The 18,698-nt window shown below is 35.8% G+C and overlaps 1 protein-coding gene across 1 annotated transcript; it reads left to right on the forward strand.

The window, feature by feature from the left end:
• Positions 1-4,526: 4,526 nt before the first annotated feature.
• LOC110656248 (AT-hook motif nuclear-localized protein 22-like) lies at positions 4,527-6,229 on the forward strand. The gene has a single exon (XM_021812889.2). The coding sequence runs from the start codon at positions 5,117-5,119 to the stop codon at positions 5,999-6,001; it is 885 nt and encodes a 294-aa protein (XP_021668581.2). The 5' UTR covers positions 4,527-5,116; the 3' UTR covers positions 6,002-6,229.
• Positions 6,230-18,698: the final 12,469 nt, after the last annotated feature.

Raw genomic sequence — 18,698 nt, forward strand, 5'->3', positions numbered from 1 at the left:
CAAATAATGGGTGTCCTTTGGCTCATTAAATTGAATATAATTTTGCTTGTGTTGGAAGGTCATTAAAGGGATAAAATGCTCGCAATAGAGATTTTTTCTATTCGTAAAGATGAAATATTCATAGTAAAAATTTATAAAGATCGAATATTCAATTTTACTTAGAAATATAAAATTTTTTATTATTCATATCAACTTTGTTAAATATAAGATTTAAATTATTTCTTATAGTGACAATTTAAATTAAAATTAAAATTTTAGTTAAAATGAAATAAAAAATATGGAATGGTGTGAAAATTATTTAAATGTAAAAAAAAGGAAGAAAAAATATAAATTCGTCTTTTTGGAAGAAGAAGATGGATCCCCAAATAAAATCAATTTTCTTCCATTAATATGATATTCTTTTGGAATTATAGTCCATTGACAATAAGTCCAACATTCACAAAAGATTCCATTTAAATGCCTTTCACTATTCATTACATGAATATATAATTATGCTAAACATCGTAAATTGACCATGTTTTTATGGGATCATGCCTTGATTTACACTTTTCAGCCACACAGTTAAACCATTATGTCCCAACCTTGCCTTTTTTTTTTCTTCCTTTTCTTTCCTCAATAATTTTGTTTTTTCAATCACTGTCAATTTTTTTTAATAAAACTACTTACTGTCTCTAAATTTTAAATCCTAAAAATCTAAATTTCAAACTCTCAATACCTAAATTTTAAAAGAAAACGGCTATAAAAAGCTCGAATTCATATAAAAATGAGTTTATCAACTGTTAGATTAAATTTTTGTATATAGATTCTTGTATTTTATATATACATTTTAATTAATTTTATACATATCTCGATACAAATATTTAATCTAACAGTTATTAAACTCGTTTTCATATGAGTACGAACTTATATTAGATGCACCAATTCTAAAAGTCTAAACCCTTAATCCTCAAATTCTAAATTATAAGCCTTAAATCTTAAACTTTAAACCCTAAATTTTAAATTCTAAATTCTATAAACTTAAATTCTAAACCCTAAAATTTTATATTAATTTAGATTTTTAGAGTTTAGGTTTTTAGAGTTTAAGGTTTAAAATTTAGAATTTAGATTTTAGAATTTTAGAGTTTTAGAATTTAGAATTTTAGAGTGTAGGGTTTAAATTTTTAAAATTTAGATTTTTAGGATTTAAAATTTAGATTTTTAAGGTTTTGGATTTAGAAACTTTTAGGGTTAATTGGGACATGTTATTGTTGAGCCAAATAAAATTATTATATTTTTTTTCAATAAAAAATTTAGGCAGAAACTGTTCAATCCAAGTACAGAACATATTGTCAATTTCTTTAATATATTACGGTAAAATTTACAAATTATTCACTAAAATGGACTGTTAGTGAGGCTCAAATTTTTAACTTACCAACCGAATCAACCTTCATTTGCCAATCAATGTCAATTTTGATGCACTAATTATATGCTAAATTCATAATTATTGTTATGAAAATTGAGTGATTTGCATAAAACTAATCTATTTTTCTCTTAATTCATATTTTTACTTGTTTTTTTTAAGAAAAAAAAGAAGACGACTTTGGATTGAAGGTGGTTCCATTGGAAAGAGAAGAGGGAGCAAAAACTGTACTTGAATTGAAAGCAAGAGAAGGAAATGACAGAAAAGATGTACTCCACCGGGAGTGGACAGGTCAGGTATATTCCGTGCACGTGGCGATGCACGTGTGCATTAGTTGGATGCTTTCAACTTTCGAGCTGGGGACAAAATCCAACGGTGCCTGACGTCCTATTATAAATTCTGCTGGGGAGTCTCATTCTTGACCACTTCTCCTTATCTTCCAATTACAGCCAACGGCTGTGATCCATCTCTCTGTGTCTATCTCCAATTTCTGGGAATTTTTCTATACATCCAAATTTATCCTTCAAGTTCAATCTCTCCTCTCTCTCTCTCTCTCTCTCTCTCTCTCTCTCTCTCTCTCTCTTCTTGTCTGCAACCAAAATCAATCAAACACTTGCTTGTATTTCTCATTACTTCGTTGCTTAATTCTCATGGCTGCTATCGCATAATTCCTCATTAGAGACATTAATTATATATGAATCAACTTTTATGTAGTTACTTGGAAAAAAAAAACTTTTATGTAACTATTTTGTTAAAATTAAAATATATTTTTTAATTAATAATCACTTTTTAAATAATATAAATAACTCTCATCTTGAAAATAAAAAAAACAAGTAACAAAATAGCATAAATATATAAACTATAAAAAAATGAATTAAATATATAAAATACTAATGTTATGTGATTCACTCTTTTATATAAGATTACATCCAATGATATTATATTTTCTTATATTTTCAATAATAATTTATCCATTTTCAATTAAAAACTATCTACTTATCCATTCAATTACATCTAACAAAACTTTACAAATTATTTATAGTAAATATATTAGTTAATTCTCTTAATATCCTCTAAGTATAATTTAATATATTTATTATTTTAACTATCACATCACAAAAAATGTCTTTAACTATAATGGATAATAGTCTATTTCTTTTGAATTATGCCCTCATCAACTCTTTAGGCTGAAACATTTCTCCCTCCATGAGACTGCAATAAACAAGTACCAATTTTCTCTATTTTATTAAAGAATATTTCTCCCACTTAAATGATTAAAAAATATATTTCAAATCCACTAAAATTTTGAATCATATATATACACACACGCTATGATTTAAACTTCATCCAAGAATTTTTTGCTTGATATAAATTCTCATCGCACACACACACCAGGACAATAGACATCTTATTCTAAATAATTATTCACTTGATATACGGTGATCATCATGCACTATTATTATAATATAATAGACTTCAACTTACTTAAAGCAAGATTAATCCAATAAAATACGAAATCAAACGTAAAATAAAAATTTAATGAAAAATATAAAACATGCCAAAGTTATGGGAAAAATTCAATAAATTATTAAACAAGAGATTTATTATTTATGAATATAAAATAAATAAATAAATAAATAAATAAATTATAAAATAAATAAATAAGTCTTGAGAAATTATGCACAGCTGAAATACACGAATTGTGGTAATAAATATTAGTGATGAAATTTCAGTCAATAATGAGTTAAGGCCGTCGTTTTCCTGTGATAAATATTAGGGTTCCATTATCTGAATAATCAAGAGTGCGAGCTATTAAATTAAATATTATTTTACATAAATTTTAATATTAATAATTGATTTAATTATTATATTAAATATATTTTTATATATAATTGAATTTATATTAGAAATATTTAATAATTAATTAATAAAATTTTATAATGAATGTAAACATGCATTTATTAATACTTATTTAATATATCTCGTTTATATGAAAAATTATAAATTTAATAATAAATTATATAAAAAATTATATTAAATAAATATAAATTATATTTAATCAACTGTAAATTGTAATTATAGCAAAAGAATTTTAACTACGAAAATAAGACCTTGAAAATATGGAGAACAATTGTCAAGTTTGGCGATGACAAGAAGAAGACTAAGAGGGGAGGGCCGCGAGGCAAGGGAACTGAGGAAGAAACACGTGTCATGACCGGCGAAAATAATTTTTTCTTTAATGGACCCCACAACACCATACACATCAACATCAATGCATTTGCATTCCTAAAATCGAGAGTCGCCCTTAAGACACGCACTGACTTTCCTGACCCATTTTGTTCGGGCGGGTCATGACCCACCACATGACCACCATTTCCCACAATTCACCCTCTTCTTCCACCGAATTACCACAATGCCATTTTGCGTGACCACCCCATCTCAGGATAAGTAACAAGAATGTAGAACATTGTAACCGCTGTATGCAGCTGAGAGTGAGAGATACACACGTCTAAGTCCTTCAGGTTTTTCTTTCTTTTTCTTCAACTTCCCTGTCATTTTAAGATGAATGAATATCGATAACGCTTTTGTCTCATGGAAAGTTATATATATATATATATGGCATATGCATTTAATTTACTGCCTCCTGAGCACTCTTTCAGTTAAGTCAAAAACTATCAATTATAGGATGACTATCAGCAGTTTATCTTCTTCGACAACAGCACATATATATAGTTTTATGCTTTTGAGTGGGCAGACCTAATAAGGAAAGTAGATAGGAAACAGTAACACCCCTAGAAAGTTGAAAGAGATGCTCAAAAGATCACTGATTGTCTACTTTCTGTTTAATTCTAAAACTCCAAGGTTCCAAAAATGGACATTTATGTGTGTTGCCAGGCATGATTGTAATAGATTTATGTAGCATGTTTGTAGTAGATTTATGTTGTTAACTTCGATTCCTTGTGTGAGCTTGCCGAAACAAGCTTCAGAGTTCAGGCTAAAGGAGAAATGAAAGAAGAAAAATATGTAGAAAGAGGAAAGAAAGATGTGGGTTTTTCTTCGTTTCAGTCTTTCAGCTGCGAGCAATAAACCAAGGGCAAAGTGATTTTGTACCGCAGGCTTTTTAAGGCGAGATAGGAGAGAGAAAGAACATGGGGTGTTGGGGCCCCATAAAGTGTAAGAGACAAGAGAGAGAAATGTAGGCCCCATACACCGCCCATGCGCAAGCTATCTTACCAAAACTAAACCCTTCATCGACCCGATACCTTGGCCTAACCCTTACCCAACAGCACTACCCCCAAAAAGCTAAAAAAAGAAGAGGCTACCGCAGCTCCATCTCTCTCTCTCTCTCTCTCTCATCTTTGCCTTTCTCTTCTTCATTTTCTCCCAAACCTTTAACCAACAACTTCATCCCAAGAGATTGCTTCAAACAACCTGTCAAAGATCAAGCTCTCTTAACTCACAACAAGGCTAGATACAAGAAACATGGGCTTGATTCAGCTCTTCAGCTCAAATTTTGGTGGTTGTTGCTTAAAAGTCCCTCTTTTTCCCTTCTCTGCTGAAGGTCAGTAGCATTTGATCTATCGGAACACCCCCAAAGAAAGAGCAAAGAAAGAAACAAGTAAGCAAACAGACAAGAAGACTAAGAATCTCTCTCTCTATTTAGTTGTTCTTCTATATATTAGAGCTAATATAGGTTAAATATCAAGAAAAAAAGAAATGGATCCAGTTGCAGCACATGGTCGTCCTCTTCCACATCCTTTCCTCACTAGAGATCTTCATTTACATCCTCACCATCAATTTCAAAACCACCAACAGCAGAATTCTGAAGACGAACAAAGTGGTAACGGGAACTTAAACGGTGGCCAAAAGCGAGAGCACGATGAGATCACAACCGAAAGTGCTGAAGGCAAAGAACTAATCCCTGCTGATGGAGATGGAGAGATCGGAAGAAGATCACGAGGAAGACCTGCCGGGTCCAAGAACAAGCCGAAACCACCGATCATAATCACCAGGGATAGCGCCAATGCCCTTCGATCCCATGTCATGGAAATCGCCAACGGCTGCGATATTATGGAGAGTGTATCAACTTTTGCTAGGCGGAGGCAAAGAGGGGTTTGCATTTTGAGTGGAACTGGAACGGTAACTAATGTCACTCTTAGGCAGCCAGCTTCACCCGGAGCAGTGGTAACTTTACATGGAAGATTCGAGATTTTATCGCTTTCAGGGTCGTTCTTGCCACCTCCAGCTCCACCAGCAGCGTCGGGGTTGACCATATATTTAGCCGGTGGTCAAGGACAAGTAGTTGGAGGGAGCGTGGTGGGTCCTCTTCTAGCATCTGGGCCGGTAGTGGTTATGGCTGCCTCTTTTGGTAATGCGGCATATGAGAGGCTGCCGTTGGAGGAGGATGAGGGGCAGGGGCCTGTGCCTGGAAGTGGGCCCCTAGGCTCACCTGGAATTGTTGGGCAACCACAGCAACAGCCGCAGCAGCAACTAATGCAAGATCCAAATCCATCCCTTTTTCAAGGGTTGCCACCCAATCTACTAAATTCAGTGCAACTGCCAGCTGAGGCCTACTGGAGCACTGCTCGCCCTCCTTATTAGTAAAAGAATAGAAACTTGTGCGTGTGTGTTTTTTTTTTTTTTTTTTTACCTCCTTTTTCTTCTTTTGTTTCTTCAATTCTAAATCATCAATCTTCATTCTTCTGCTTCTTCCTCTTCCTCCTCGAAAAGTTAGGGTATGTTTAAGATGTTCATGATCGTGGTATTCATCTGCCTTTGATTGAAGAAGGATGTACAAATTTATGAATATTCTTTTTCTTTTGTGGGTTAGGTTTTTTTTTATTAGAGCAGCTCCTTTGATTTAGCTTAAAGTTGAAGCAGTAGCAGCAGAGATGACCTTTTCTATTCTTTCACTACTCAATTATCATGAGTTTCACTTCTGATAACTTGCCAGATAAATTAATCGTTCATTCTTTTATGAAAAACGAAAACAAAAGATTTGCTGACATTTTTTTCTTCCTAGATTTTCCCTTGAAAAGAAAAACCAAGTTTCAGGTTCTATTACACGATCCAAACCCCTCTCTATTCTTGTAGAGAATAAAATCAAGAAGCAAACGTCGAGGTTTTGGATTCATAGGTTTTCGAGGATTTCATATTTTTTAAGTTGGGAAATCTACCTATTTTATGTATAGCATGCATACTTAATACTTCTTCATCCTGTTTTCCGATGCGTACAGTTAGCTAGCTATTGTGTTCCCTCCACAACATTCATCCTTAATTACTTTCAAAGCTCCACAAATTGGCGTTATTATAGTAAAATTGTTGCATTATCAAGGTTATGACGAGTATGGAAAGAAGAATGGATGGTTTGTTTTTAAGTTGGTGAGTGTTTTGAGGGTTGGTGAGGGGGAAGTGACAAGGCATATCATCACTTGAAGAAAGTGAGCAATGGGAAGTTATGGGCTTAGGGTTCTCTGTTTGTCTGTTTTTATTTCCGAATTCTGACTGGTTAGGGTTTTATTAAACATTATGGAAGCCCCTGCTGAGATGAACATTGGGTACTGGGTTACACGTGCGCTGCTCTGTAGGAGCTCCTTTTCGAGGCAAACTTACGCTTCCATATATATATATAAAAGGCTCCAACAACCAGAACAAACAGACCCCAAGCGTTAAAGTTTCCCTATCTTTCTCACTCTTTCTCTCCCCCCAAAACTGTCACAGACACCATAGGATGGCGCTGAATCTACCGCCAAGGTAAGTTTTTTTTTCCTTTCTCATATATCTAAATTAAAAAAAAAAAAAACTATCTTGATCCAAAACCTTGAAACCCTAGTCTTTTTTCTTTTCACTGAAACTTTACTAGCTAGTATCAATTTATCCTCCCTTCATTGAAGTTTTATTTTGGGTTCTCATAGGTTGGTTTTACCTGTTTCTTTTCTTTCTTCAGAGTTTCTAGAGTGGTTTCTCAGTAGTAGTAGCAGCAGAGTGACTTTATTACTAATAAATTTTGTTGGGGGCACTAAATTATTTATATATATTTTTTCTTGTCCCCTTTGATCTTCGTGATCACTGTTGAGATTTGATTTGATTTACTTCTTCATGTCGTCTTCTTTCTTAGTATATTTTTCATTTCTTGCTTCTTTGAGATATTCATTAGCACTAACCCTAACTTTATTGATGATGTGGGGAAAGGTTTCTTCTTATGCTTCATTGTTCTGCAATGATTATCTTCATTCTCACCAAACAGTCAAGTTATATTTTTTGGTGCGCCTTTGCTTCCATTTTCAAATTAATTTCAATAAGATATATAGTAATAACTTCTTTCAGAAAAAAAAAAAGATATCTGTAAGTTCATTTAATTCTTGTCTTTCTATAGGAATAAAATTCTAATGTTAATCTAACTATTAACTTATTCTTTTTTAATTTCTCAGAGCTTCAGTTGCATCTGAAATTAAGCTATCTTTTCTTTATTTACTGTGTATGTATATATCCTATTGTCAACTTAGTGAGTACAAGGTTTAAATGAAGAAAATATAATATTAATGTTACCTAGATCTTGTAAAAGTTGGAGGGTGATAATTAGGTGGACCATAGCTTTTGTACTTTGTGAAAATGCTATTCTAGTTCTTCATTATTAACACATCTTTGAACTACTCTTTAATGATTAAATGTAACTAAAAAATATTAGAACTCCACTCCTATCATGTTTGCCTTTTTCTTTCCTTTCAGGTTGGTATCTCATGAGAATGAGCTACCAAAATGATGTCTTTATGCCATGGCATTGGCAATTGATCCCCACCTCGAAGTTGTTCTCTTCATTATATCAAACTTTGAAAAAAAAATAGGGGAAAACTATGCTTCATTCATCACTTTTTATCTGTAACCTTTGCATATGGGGGTTGTTTGTCACACTTTACCCCTCCGTAAGGCATAACATGATCCCGTAGAATACTTAATGAACTACCGAACTTCACCTACCGATAACTCATTAAGTACCCTACAAGGGATTTTAAAACGATTTTCTTACATTTTGGAAGTGGTGAGCATTTTAGTGAGAATTAAAAATCATTTATTCAAGCTTAAATACTAGTAAAAATTTTGTCCATTTTAAATTTTGCCGCAATTTTTATAAAAATTTTGTGAGTTCATTTAAAAGCTATGATAAGCTTCTTCAATTACCTAAAAAAAACACTTCCAAAAATATTTCACAACTCCCAACTTTTAATAACTCAACCAACTCAGTTCAACACACTTCAAAATAATTTCACAATACAAAACAAGATTTCTCATCTCAAAATATTTAATATCTCCATTCACAAGCATAAAATGAGAAATTCATAAGCACCAATATTAAAGTTACAGAAGAAAATCCAAAAAATATTATTACAAATTATTTACAACTGCTCAACTACATTGATACATACAATATTTCCATATTTACATCAAAATTATCTACAAGGGTATAAAATAATACCCGTACAAAAGCTTGATGTGATCTTCAACTCAGTAGCAGCTCACTCTGCTGCTTTTTCCTTGCTCTTATCTGCGACAGCAAAATAAGCCATCGCTGAGTATAAAAATACTCAGTGGTGCATAATAAAAATTTAAAATGCAATAAATAAATCATTCATTGCCAAACACAATTTAAATGTTTCTCAATTACATTTCACAAATATTAAAGTTCATAATAACATCATTTTGTCAAATAATCTATTAAACACAGTTTAGTCAAATAATTTCATAAACACAGTGTTACCAAAGTTATACACAACTTAAGCCATGACACAAAATTTTCAATCAATGCCGCGTTGTACACCACGACAAAGCAATCTCAACCCCATTAATGAAAATCAATGAGGGAGGTGGCTAGCTAGCTAATGAGTACTCATTCGATCTACAACCTCAACTGGCAAGCCAGAGAGGGAGGAAAATAAACGATCTCAACCCCATAAATGGAGGAGGAATAATAAGTAACTGTCATGCTAAGTGTGAATCAAAAATCCATTTTAAACATTTCATTCAAATATTGCATACAAAAATCAAATCAATTTCCAAAGTTACAATTTGATCACAAGGTGGTAACACAAAAGTTCATAAATTCATAATGCGTACTAAATCAATTTTTCAAGGATAAAATGCTTAAATAGGATTTATTGTGCACAAACCTCAAGCGAGTCGTCCCTTAGCCTCGATTCGGTTCCTCGGGTTTCTTCCCGATATTCTTTTCAACTGAAACACACAATTTTACAATGTTTCAGTACTAGAACTTAACATAAATCCAAAATAAATTTAGCTTCACAATTACCTAGCTCTAACGTGCTAAATTCGACGTTCTTTAAATTTTGTGTTTTGGGTTACTATTCACTACACTATTCAAGTCAAATAGTTGACTTTCTAAGGCTTAATAGGTATGAGAATTCCAACTTCACCCACATACCACATTTTGGTCACTAAACTTGTTGGTTTTGGTCATTTTATCAAAGCTTAGGTCATTTTGGCAAAATTACCAATTTTCGGTTTTGGTGCTGCGAAATTGCACTGTTCTATTGGTCAATCTACTGTTGGAATTTGGCAAAACTTCCTTAATAGAAAATGTTCCTTATTGTCTTAAGTATATTCTCATTTTTAGATCACCCCAATCGGAGTTTTGTAGCTCAAGTTATAGCCAAAATACAGTTACTGTTTACGTGCACTGTTCATACTGCAACTATGGTTCTGGCAGGTTTTTAATCCAAATTTGTTCAGTAATTTGATCAAGTTAAGTTCATAATTTGGTCCAACTTTCTTCATATGAAATGTTCTACTATGTCTTAGGTTTCCATCGGTTTAAGAATCACCTAAATCAGAGTTTTCTAGAGAGAGTTATAGCCATTCAAACATTACTGCTCAAATGGCAATCCTGCAGTTTTGTAGGTACAGTAACTCAACTTTGCTCAATAATTTGAATGGGTTAATGGCATAATTTGGGTTGGTGTTCTCCATGAAAGTTTTAGATCTATATCTTATCTAATTGCTGGTAAAATTTCAGGTCAATTTGACCTGTCTAGCTCGAATTATGACCAAATGAATAGTTACTGTTCATTTGGTCAGTTTGGTGCAGTGGGAGCCTGCTCTCATTTCACTTTGGTCAATTGGTTCACCAAGTTTTAGTCAGTTTTTGGGCATGGTTCCTTAATGAAAATTGTGCCCTTTTATGTCTATTTTCATCCCTAATTGGTGGCATATCAATTGGGCTTGTAAAATTCCCGTTTTAGTCCTTCAAAGTAGGTTTGGTCATGCTGCCAGCAGCATGACCATTTGACCTACTAATTTGACTCCCATTCTAATAATTCCCACACATTTCCTTTGGTCATTATTGACCATTTTTCAGTCCACAATTGGTCAAAGATATCATTTATGTATTTCTCCAAAATTTGCCTCTAACCCTAAGCCTCCAAACCCTAATTTCACTACTTTGTTGCAATTAATCACACTTAATGGTTTCAGTGATAATCATTCAACTAGGGAAGGTTTCTAAACTTATTCAAACCCATTAAATTCATGCAATTCATACTCCCTTCAAGCTGGCCGAAAATTCAGTTTGTCCTTCCCCCATATTTGTTTCATTTAATCAAGTTCTAAGCTCACATTCACAACTAATTATGCATTTAAAGAATTAAAATTGAAAGTTAGCATACTCACCTTAGGTGAAGTCTTTGATCTTCAATCTTTGTTCCAATTTCTCCCTTTTTCTTTCCTCTATTCTTCCTTTCTATGGTAATTTAGAAGTTTTCTAGGGTTCAAGGTTTAAATTTATGGGAAGGATTCAAGTTATTCAAGCTTGAATAACTTATCAATGGTGGACAACCATGGAGGAGGGAGAGAGAGGAATTTCGGCTAGCAAGAAGAAGAAGAAGCAAAATAATTTTTGTCTCTTTATTTTGGATATTTATCCTTCCATTGACTTAGTAAAATTATTAAGTAAATAAAAAAAATTATTTATGACCTCATAGGTGATGTCACCTTGATGATGTCACTACCTTTTTCTACTTTTCTTTTTCTTCTTCTTTTTTTTATTTTTCTATTAATTTTTTAATTTAATTCCCGATTCCAAAATTTTCTTTTCTCTGATTTTATTTGACAGTTAGGTCAGGAGTCAGCTCTCGGGGTCAATTGACCAAATTGCCCCTCGCCGGTTCATCCTGGTTTGCAAATAATTCCATATTTCTTCTAGCTCCCTGACCTAATTATTTGACTGACTTAACAGTTCTTTTTTGTGATTTTCTTTTTTCCACTGTGTTCATTAGGGTCCTAAGGACCGCAGCGTCACTTTTTACGGTTCAAAATTTGAGTTTAAAACGACTTCGCAGTCGTTCCCGAGGAGGTCACTCATCGCTGTGACTCTCGGCTCGTTTAACCTCTTATGTTCTGTTTTTCTTATTTATAGTTAACTAATTAATCATTACTAATTATTTGTGTTTATGGCTTCTCAAGTTGTCTTAAGTGTGGCCCTAATCCCATTAATTGTCCAGACCGACACCGGTCACCGGAACAGTGAAATCTATCAGGCTATGCGAATGGGGGTGTTACAATTCTCCCCCCCTTAAAATAAATTTCGTCTCGAAATTTTACCTGGTATCAATCTCTGAACAGCTGTGGGTGTTGTCTCCTCATATCCTCCTCTCGTTCCCAAGTAGCCTCCTGGCCCGAGTGATGGTTCCACAGCACTTTTACCAATGGTATCTGCTTGTTCCGTAGCTGCTTCACCTCATAAGCCAGAATCTTTATGGGTTCTTCTTCATATGAGAGGTCTGGATTTACTTCAATTTCTTCTACTGGTAGTACATGAGATGGGTCTGATCGATACCTCCTCAACATCGACATATGGAAGACATTATGTATCTTCTCCAACTCTGGAGGTAGTGCCAAACGATATGCCAAAGGACCCACTCTTTCCAATACCTCATATGGCCTGATAAAACGAGGACTTAGTTTCCCCTTTCTGTCGAATCTCATAATCCTCTTCCAAGGAGAAACTTTGAGGAAAAATTTCTCACCCACTGCATACTCAATATCCCTTCTTTTCAAATCAACATAGGACTTTTGACGATCTGATGCAGCTTTAAGTCGATCTCTGATCACCCTGATTTTCTCTTCAGTCTGTTGAACAATCTCGGGTCCAATCATTTTTCTTTCACCCACGTCATCCCAATACAACGGGGTTCTACATTTTCTGCCATACAAAGCTTCATATGGAGGCATCCCAATGCTTGATTGATAGCTGTTGTTATAAGCAAACTCAATCAAAGGCAAGTGTGTATCCCAACTACCCTCAAACTCAATCACACAAGCTCGTAACATATCCTCCAAGATCTGAATTACCCTCTCAGACTGGCCATCTGTCTGTGGGTGGAATGTAGTACTGAAGTTCAATCTAGTTCCTAGGGCTCTCTGAAGACTACCCCAGAATCTAGAAGTGAACCTAGGATCTCCGTCTGATACGATAGATACTAGCACTCCATGCAGTCTCACAATCTCATCGATGTACAATCTGGCCAATCTGTCCAAACTGTAGTCCATTCGGACTGGCAGAAAATGAGCAGACTTAGTCAGTCTGTCAACAATGACCTATACTGCATCATGACTCTTCTGTGTCCTCGGAAGTCTCATTACAAAATCCATCGTTATTCTCTCCCATTTCCATTCTGGCACTGGTAGTGGATGTAACAACCCAGTTGGTACTTGATGCTCTGCCTTTACTTGCTGACAAGTTAGGCATTTTGACACAAACTCTGCCACGTCTCTTTTTAAACCCATCCACCAGTAATGCTTCTTTAGCCCTCTATACATTTTTGTACCACCAGGGTGCATAGCAAAAGGAGACTCATGTGCTTCCTTCAAAATGATCTGCCTCAAATTAACATCATTAGGAACACACATTCTACCCTGGTGTAACAGTAGACCATCATCTCTAATTGAGAACTCTGGTTTCTTGCCCTGCCGGACTTCTTCCAACAGCTTCTGATACCTTTCATCATTCTGAGCAGCCATTCTGATCTGATCAATTAACACTGGCTGTACATGCCATGCAACTGCTGTCTGCCCCTCATCATTAATCTCTAAGCTGGCATGCAGTGACCTTAACTCAAGTACCAAAGACAAAGGAGTAACTTGTAGACTTGCCATAGTCTTGCGACTTAGGGCATCAGCCACAACATTAGCTTTTCCTGGCTGATAGTCTATCAGGCAATCATAGTCTTTTATCAACTCTAACCACCTCCTCTGTCTCAAATTCAACTCTTTCTAGGTGCCCACATACTTCAAACTCTTATGATCTGTGTAGATGTAACATTTCTCCCCATACAAATAATGTCTCCAGATCTTAAGAGCAAACACAATGGCTGCAAGCTCTAAGTCATTTGTCGGATAATTCCTCTCATGCGGTTTCAGCTGGCGTGATGCATAGGCAATGACATTTCGATCTTGCATTAACACACAACCTAACCCATTGTGAGAAGCATCACTGTAAACTGTATATTCTTTACCCGGTGTAGGTAAAGTCAGGACTGGAGCCTCAGTCAAACGTCTCTTCAATTCATCAAAACTTTGCTGGCATTTGTCCGTCCCCTGAAATTTCACATCCTTTCTAAGTAGCTTGGTCAATGGAGATGCCAACATGGAGAATCCTTTCACAAATCTACGGTAGTATCCATTAACTTGACTGCGAATCTCGTGACATTTCGGGTGGCTTCCAGTGGGGCGACTTCAATCTTGCTAGGATCTACCTTAATACCCTCTGCGATACTATGTGCCCCAAAAGGATATCTCCTTCACCAAAATTCACATTTCGACAATTTTGCGTATGCTTTCTCCTCACAGTTTGTAGTACAATCCGCAGATGTCTATCATGCTCTTCTGCATTCCTCGAATAAACCAATATATCATCAATAAATACCACAACAAATTGGTCGAGGTATGGTCTGAAGATAGTGTTCATCAGATCGATAAAAGCAGCCGGAGTATTAGTTAACCCGAATGGCATGACCAAGAACTCATAATGGCCATAGCGAGTTCTGAAGGTAGTTTTAGAAATACTCTGCTCTTGTACTTTCAGCTGATAATAACCTGATCTTAGGTCAATTTTGGAGAATACAGCTGCACCCCCAACTGATCAAACAAGTCATCAATGCGGGGCAATGGGTATCTGTTCTTTATTGTCACCTTATTCAACTGCCTATAGTCAATGCATAACCAGAGAGTGCCATCTTTCTTCTTTACAAACAACACTGGCGCTCCCCAAGGTGACACACTAGGGTGGATGAAACCCTTGTCAAGCAACTCTTGCAACTGTACTTTCAATTCGTTTAGTTCTGCTGGTGCCATTCTGTATGGTGTTATGGAGATTGGGTCCACACCAGGCATAACATCAATTTCAAACTGCACTTCTCTTTCTGGAGGTAATCCTGGCAATTCATCAGGAAATACATCCGGAAAGTCACATCTGATAGGAATGTCCTCGGTCTTTGGACTCCCCACTTGGGTGTCTATCACATGTGCCAAGTACGCCTCACACCCTTTTCTAATCATTTTTCTAGCCAGTGCAGCTGAAATGATGTTTGAAGGCAATAACGGTCTCTCCCCATGTATTACTACATCACCATACTGAGGAAGGCCAAAAGTGACTGTCTTCAGTCTACAGTCAATCATGGCGTGATGCCTGGCTAACCAATCCATGCCCAGGATAATGTCATAATCTCTGAAGGGCATTTCAATTAAGTCAGACAGAAAAGTGTGTCCTTGGATCACCAAAGGACAGTCCCTATATAGCCTATTTACCCTGATCTCCTGGCCTAATGGACTAGTTACTAGCACATCATAGTCCATTGGTACACACTGAATAGCAGTAGGACACATCACACTAGCACTAACATACGAATGTGTGGAGCCAGGATCAAATAACACATACACATCTTGGTCAAGGATGGAGAAAATACCAGCTACAACATCTGATGTTTCAGCCTCTTCCCTCTGACGCATGGTATACACTCTAACTGGTGCGCCACTGGATGCTGGGTGGTTAACAGTGCTCTGACTTCCAGGGGTGTTACCAGGACCCCTACCTCTGCCTCTACCTCTAGCAACTGACGGTGACCCTTTAGGTGCAGAGACTTGGGTTGATCCTTCAGATGTGGCAAAAGATCCAGATCGGCGCGGACTAGTGCAATCCTTAGCGAAATGTCCGTTTCCTCCACAGTTAAAACATGCACCAGTAGCCTTGAAACAAACCCCACCATGAGTTCTACCACACGTTTCACACTGCCGGACTGATAGAGATCCTCGAGAAGCTTGTTGGGTCGGCTGACCAGACCGAGGTGGTCTTTGGCCAGAAAATTTGCCTCTGCCTCTACGAGAGCTAGATCTCCCAAACTGTTTCCTCTTGCCAGAACCACTTTCAGATGCTTGTCCAGTAATCTTTTCAGCCTTCTCTTTCTCTTGTGAACCCTTCTTCACTGCCCCTTCGGATTCTATCCTTTCTAATTCCAAGGCTTGTGAGATCAAATCAGCAAAATTCTGATGTCTGAAACCCACTACTTGCATTCTCAAATTCTGCCTTAGTCCAGACTCAAACCTCTTGCATCTGTCTCTGGGGGTGGAGACTAAGCTTCCAGCATAGTGGCTTAGCCTTGAGAAGTCTCTCTCATACTCTGCTATAGTTCTGTCCCCTTGTTTCAAACTCAGGAATTCTTACAACTTCATGTCCACATATGCATCGGAAACCCATTTCTGTCGGAACTCCCTCAAAAAATATGTCCATGTCAGCACAGGTGGCTCAACTAGGCTGTGGGGGATGGTCTTCCACCATTCATATGCATCCCCTTGGAGAAGAGATACTGAATACTCGAACTTCAGCTCTTCCGTACACTGCAGCTTTCTAAAAACCCGTTCCATTCTTTTTAATCACTGTTCTGCCTCCAGTGGATCCATAGTGCCTTTAAACTCAGTGACCCCAAATTTCATCAGTTTTTCATATTGCCGAGCTGAGGGCTGTGGTTGTGCTGCAGGTACTGGCATCTGAGCTTGGGGTGACACATTACCCGCCATTTGCTGGAAGAACGCAGCCATCTGCTGTACAAATTGAGCAGGAAACTGCGGTGCTGGTGCAGGAGCTAGAGTGGCTGACCCACTCACGTTCTGGAGTGCTGGGGCTTCACTTTGAACCTCAGCCTCAATAGATTGTTCTTCGGAATGATCTCCTCCTTCCATTCCGTTTTCTCAAATTTTCTACTTCCTGAGATCAAACACAAAGAGGTTGACCTCCGTTAGTGCATATTCATGATGTAAATATGTCATATGTATCAATTAAAGACACTTGAGCAGTTGTACTTGTCAAAGAAATATTCACATGCATTGTTAAAATTTATTGCAAAACCCTGCTCTGATACCACTAAAACATGTCACACCTTAACCCTCCGTAAGGCATAACATGATCCCGTAGAATACTTAATGAACTACCGAACTTCACCTATCGATAACTCATTAAGTACCCTACAAGGGATTTTAAAACGATTTTCTTACATTTTGGAAGTGGTGAGCATTTTAGTGAGAATTAAAAATTATTTATTCAAGTTTAAATACTAGTAAAAATTTTGTCCATTTTAAATTTTGCCGCAATTTTTATAAAAATTTTGACAGAGTTCTGTTTGAAAACTGGAGTAAACAGTTCTTCAATTACCTAAAAAAAACACTTCCAAAAATATTTCACAACTCCCAACCTTCAATAACTCAACCAACTCAGTTCAACACACTTCAAAATAATTTCAGAATACAAAACAAGATTTCTCATTTCAAAATATTTAATATCTCCATTCACAAGCATAAAATGAGAAATTCATAAGCACCAATATTAAATTTACAGAAGAAAATCCAAAAAATATTATTACAATTTATTTACAACTGCTCAACTACATTGATACATACAACATTTCCATATTTACATCAAAATTATCTACAAGGGTATAAAATAATACCCATACAAAAGCTTGATGTGATCTTCAACTCAGTAGCAGCTCACTCTGCTACTTTTTCCTTGCTCTTATCTGCGACAGCAAAATAAGCCATCGCTGAGTATAAAAATACTCAGTGGTGCACAATAAAGATTTAAAATGCAATAAATAAATCATTCATTGCCAAACACAATTTAAATGTTTCTCAATTACATTTCACAAATATTAAAGTTCATAATAACATCATTTTGTCAAATAATCTATTAAACACAGTTTAGTCAAACAATTTCATAAACACAGTATTGCCAAAGTTATACACAACTTAAGCCATGACACAAAATTTCCGATCAATGCCGCGTTGTACACCACGACAAAGCAATCTCAACCCCATTAATGAAAATCAATGAGGGAGGTGGCTAGTTAGCTAATGAGTACTCATTCGATCTACAACCTCAACTGGCAAGCCAGAGAGGGAGGAAAATAAACGATCTCAACCCCATAAATGGAGGAGGAATAATAAGTAATCACATGCTAAGTGTGAATCAAAAATCCATTTCAAACATTTCATTCAAATATTGCATACAAAAATCAAATCAATTTCCAAAGTTACAATTTGATCACAAGGTGGCAACACAAAAGTTCATAAATTCATAATGCATACTAAATCAAATTTTCAAGGATAAAATGCTTAAATAGGGTTTATTGTGCACAAACCTCAAGCGAGTCGTCCCTTAGCCTCGACTCGGTTCCTCGGGTTCCTTCCCGATATTATTTTCAACTGAAACACACAATTTTATAATGTTTCAGTACTAGAACTTAACATAAATCCAAAATAAATTTAGCTTCACAATTACCTAGCTCTAACGTGCTAAATTCGACGTTCTTTAAATTTTGTGTTTCAGTTACTATTCACTATACTATTCAAGTCAAATAGTTGACTTTCTAAGGCGTAATAGGTATGGGAATTCCAACTTCACCCACATACCACATTTTGGTCACTAAACTTATTGGTTTTGGTCATTTTATCAAAGCTTAGGTCATTTTGGCAAAATTGCCAATTTTCGGTTTTGGTGCTGCGAAATTGCACAGTTCTATTGGTCAATCGACTGTTGGAATTTGGCAAAACTTCCTTCATAGAAAATGTTCCTTATTGTCTTAAGTGTATTCTCATTTTTAGATCACCCCAATCGGAGTTTTGTAGCTCAAGTTATAGCCAAAATACGATTCTTGCTCACGTGCAATCGCTCATACTGCAACTATGGTTCTGGCAGGTTTTTGATCCAACTTTGTTCAGTAATTTGATCAAGTTAAGTTCA

The sequence above is a fragment of the Hevea brasiliensis genome, chromosome 9 (assembly GCF_030052815.1).
Source record: "Hevea brasiliensis isolate MT/VB/25A 57/8 chromosome 9, ASM3005281v1, whole genome shotgun sequence".
NCBI classification, from domain to species: Eukaryota; Viridiplantae; Streptophyta; class Magnoliopsida; order Malpighiales; family Euphorbiaceae; genus Hevea; species Hevea brasiliensis.

Bases quoted from the DNA above. Each gene is read 5' to 3' on its own strand.
- LOC110656248 (XM_021812889.2), top strand. From the start codon at position 5,117: ATGGATCCAGTTGCAGCACATGGTCGTCCTCTTCCACATCCTTTCCTC.